Source organism: Apium graveolens, chromosome 10 (genome assembly GCF_009905375.1).
Source record: "Apium graveolens cultivar Ventura chromosome 10, ASM990537v1, whole genome shotgun sequence".
Lineage (NCBI taxonomy): Eukaryota > Viridiplantae > Streptophyta > Magnoliopsida > Apiales > Apiaceae > Apium > Apium graveolens.
In genome coordinates, this window is record NC_133656.1 from 2,610,590 (window position 1) to 2,614,808 (window position 4,219).

At 35.3% G+C, this 4,219-nt stretch overlaps 1 protein-coding gene across 1 annotated transcript; it reads left to right on the forward strand.

Moving 5' to 3' along the window:
- The first annotated feature begins 799 nt into the window (after positions 1-799).
- Positions 800-3,924, forward strand: LOC141692426 (uncharacterized). The gene is made up of 3 exons (XM_074497255.1): positions 800-2,222; positions 3,288-3,484; positions 3,592-3,924. The coding sequence occupies exons 1-3, from the start codon at positions 903-905 to the stop codon at positions 3,737-3,739; spliced, it is 1,665 nt and encodes a 554-aa protein (XP_074353356.1). The 5' UTR covers positions 800-902; the 3' UTR covers positions 3,740-3,924.
- Positions 3,925-4,219: the final 295 nt, after the last annotated feature.

Consider the following 4,219-nt stretch of genomic DNA (forward strand, 5'->3'; position numbering starts at 1 on the left):
TAGAATAATGTATTGTATTTTAATAGGAGGGAATAGGAATAGCCACGGTGGGGAATGAAAGGAAGTTAAATTATATTTTTTCTACAATTATATTTTCACTTAATCTTCTTCACATCCGTATGATTGGATCGTAAAAAATATTTGATAAATATGATTTTAGGTCGCACTAACAGAAACATTTTCTATTGTGTTTTTAGAAACTCCAAGCCTTTATTTCAATTCAATATATTATAAATATGTACATTTAAAAAATTAGAACAAAAAAAGAAGAAATATATTAATTGTACTTTTTTTACAATAGTGAGGGGAATAGGAAGAGTCGCATTAAAAATGCTAGAGGAAGGGGATAAAATATGATATAATTTTTTTAAAAACCCCTTCCTAAACTGTGCTTGCATATTATATTGCAAGGGGCTTCCTATTTATATATTAAAAACCCGGTTTCATACTTAAAACTTTAAAATATAAAAAAAATACTCATTTGATTCAATCATTACTACATCCCACATTAAAATTTTTATCTTAATCACAAAAGATGTTTAAATTCAGAAATAATAACCCACAATACCGGCACGACATATGAATTACAAAACACACGTATTTTGTAAATATTTATCATGTGATGTGCATTTCCGAAATACAAATTTAATTTTTTTATAATTCAACAAGAAATAGTAGTATTCTAAGAATGCGTACCATTCTCATAATATATATATATATATATATATATATTAAACAAATCATAGAAAATATGATTAAAATAGAATAATGTATCCTATTTTAATAGGAGGAAATAGGAATAGCCGGGGGGAAAGAAGTTGAAAGGGGAAAGTAAGGGGGGATAAATACGTACAGACAGTATAGACATTCTAAAACCCTAGCCTGTAAAGTCGAATCTAAATATGGGTGATTCGATCGGCGGTGATGAAAATCAAAGCTGTGCAGCGGTTAATCTTCGTAGAATTGAGGACATTTTTTCGGAATATGCGTATAAGCCAGTGAAGTGGAGGAGCAGGAGTATTGAATCAAATATCATCAAACCCAAAATCAGATCTTTGAAAAATCGGAGGGTTAGGCTTCCTCCTCCTCCTGTAGTACTTTCACCTTATTTTAACAACAACAAGAAGAAGAAGACATTTAGTGATGCTGCTGGGGTTCATGCTGCAGTTGTTTCCCCTTATTTCAACAACATCAAGGCATCTGAAATTGATAACACAGCAAATGATGATCATCTTGATGTAGTTCTTTCTCCTTATTTCCGCAAACCACCAAACAAGGTGCTATCTCCGATTTCTTCCTCTCAAAACTCAATCGATGATGATCCTGTTGTTGTCCTTTCTCCTCATCTCCCCAAACCACCAAACCAGGTGCTATCTCCATTTTCCTCTCGAGATCCTGTTGTGCTTTCTCCTTATTTCCGCAAACCACCTAACAAGGTATCATCTCCAATTTCATCCTCTATTGATGATCCTGTTGTTGTGCTTTCTCCTTATTTCTCCAAACCCCCGAACAAGGTATCGTCTCCAATTTCCTCCTCCCATGATACACCTATTTTACATATAAATGATCTTTCCCAAAACAAATACAACAAACCTCTTCCCCCTACTTCTACAAAACAACAGCCTACTACTCGTTCTAGGCTTCTGGAAATGCTTCTCAGGGCTCAGGACAAGCTTTCACGTTGTACTGCTGCTGCTCCTACTCAACAAATGCAAAATTCATGCAAAAAGGCATTTGAATCTCATCCCTTAGATTGCAATGTAGTTCACCACCATAAGCCTATTGTCTCTGACCCTAACATCTCACTTCAAAACTTGAATTGCGCTTACGAGACTCAACCTCAAAACATTTCCCACAAGAGAAAGAAAAATTCTATAAAAAATCATACACCTGCAGTGGTCCCAGTACGTGTTTACTCCTCAAGGGGAATACAAAGGAGGATACGAAACAAGTCTCGCACGGTTACAACGCCTAGAAATTCTGCCAAACAAGAGGAGAATGAAGCTAAGAAGGCTTATGGGGTTACAACTGCAAGCAAAAAGAAGCCTAAACCTAAACTTACTGCTGCCCAAGAATTAGACGAGGCTTACCAGCGAGTAACTCCTGACAACACATGGAAACCCCCCAGATCCCATCATAACCTACTCCAGGAGGATCACGTCCATGATCCTTGGAGAGTGTTGGTCATATGCAAGCTTCTCAATGTCACAACTGGTCCACAGGTACTTTCTGTTCTTTATCTGTTTCTCCACTTCCGCGACATTATAAAAAAGCTAATAAAGATTTTGTATTTTGTACACAATACCTTAAATGCTATATATACACTATGATGCCTTTCTTGTGTGTGTGTGGTTTTTAAATTTAAATAACTATGTAAATTTTACCACATTCAGTTTAGTAGTTTATCTCATCTCTCAGCTGTCCTTTTCTATTAAAAATATGCTTTTTAATTTGTATGGCAGCTTGTAATATTATTCAAGGACAATTCTTCTCGTGAACTACAAATGATAATATTTCCTACAAATCTACTGGTCATGCAACTTAGTTTGTACAATTGACTGGTCACTTAGTTTGTACAAAAGAAAATCTTAGGTTTTTGGAGACAGGAGCTATAAACATTTGCTTAGTTTTACCATTGAATGCCACTTGAAAAATAGTTGACTATAGGCAACAGATGAAAATATTTTATAATTTAGGCTTTTTTTTTAATTAGGTGGTCATTGTAAGTGTTGAATAGTTTTCACAAGCAGTCTAGTACTGCATCTTCGGCCGTACACTCACTGATAAGAGCCGGAAGGGATGCTGCTCCGTAGCTTTTTAGCTTCTATTCTTTTATAGAGTCTAATTTTGTAAAGCCTTGATTTGTGATTTCTAAACATAGTATTCCTAAATCTTGTTACATCTAAGTTACATACTCTTCGATTTAGCCACCCTACCCACGTTAAACACTTGGAACACTAGAACACTCTTATAAATTTTGCATCGGATCCTTTGACTGAAATGTGTACATGCTGACCAACTAAGAGACCACAAATGAGATGAATGTATATGCAAAAGTTTGGTTTCTTCCTGTTCTGTTTATTTGTTTTTTCGTTAGAGAAAAATAGAAATCAAAAAGCAAAAGTATATTGCTTTTCGCATAGGTGCATGCCTGCTTGTGCTTATAATTGTAACTATGCATTTTACTTGTACACTTGACAAATTGTTAATTGTGTATACAAGCGTACTTATAATATTGTTTAGTGTTGTCTAACAGCTCGCTGATAAGCTTTAGTAAACTTGTTTAGGTTAAAGCAGTTCTCCCAAATTTTTTCAAGCTTTGTTCAAATGCGAAGGCTGCTACAGAGGTTGCTACAGAGGAGATAGAAAAGGTAACCAAGTCTCTTGGTTTGAAGCATCAGCGGGCTAGGGATATTCAGCGCCTTTCCGAAGAATATTTGAAAGAGGATTGGACACACGTCACAAAAATATATGGTGTGGGAAAGTATGTCTGACACATTATTTTATTATTATTTTTTTCTAGATTTCATGCTGATGCCATGTAGTAACTAAATTCTAGGCCCGAGTAGTGCTAATATGTATCTGTATCAGGTATGCAGCAGATGCCTATGCTATCTTCTGCACTGGAAAGTGGGACCGAGTGAGGCCAGAGGATAAGATGCTAAACAAATATTGGAAGTTCCTTGGTGGTGACAAATTGACATCACAATGTTTCGGAAATGTTTTCTATTTCAGTTAAAACAGGGTGAATGTTATTTAATTTTGTGCACTAGCTAAGGTTACGATGTTCGAGTTTTTAAACATATTATTATTTTGAGTAAAGTACTTCGTATACTTGCAGTTCGGCTGTCAAACCACTTGGGATATTGTATTTCAGAAACTACCTACTGCATTAGAATTTTTATGCATTGCATATTTCTGTCATATCCCTTTTAACTACCTTAGTCTTAGCGAGGGCAAAGTAGTCTTTTACGACTACTTTGAAGCAAATTCTCGACTCTTTTTACGATTTCATAACCAGGATCCTAGAGTTTGCCTTGAGTATTACGACTACTTTGAAGCAAATTTTTACTCTTTTACGATTTTATAACCAGTCTCATGGAGTTTATGTACTTTCAAATGAATTGAAATGAAAGTTTTTTGACCCTAAAAGGGTAAGAAACCCAAAAAATCTAAGTGAACAACCTGTTGCACAAGAAAGTAGTAGCCATAAGGGAGG

What these genes read in the sequence shown, in the direction of transcription:
- LOC141692426 (XM_074497255.1), top strand. Translation starts at nt 903, where the DNA reads ATGGGTGATTCGATCGGCGGTGATGAAAATCAAAGCTGTGCAGCGGTT. An exon ending in ATGTCACAACTGGTCCACAG is followed by an intron (nt 2,223 to 3,287) that starts GTACTTTCTGTT and finishes AAACTTGTTTAG; the next exon opens with GTTAAAGCAGTTCTCCCAAA. An exon ending in AAAATATATGGTGTGGGAAA is followed by an intron (nt 3,485 to 3,591) that starts GTATGTCTGACA and finishes TATCTGTATCAG; the next exon opens with GTATGCAGCAGATGCCTATG.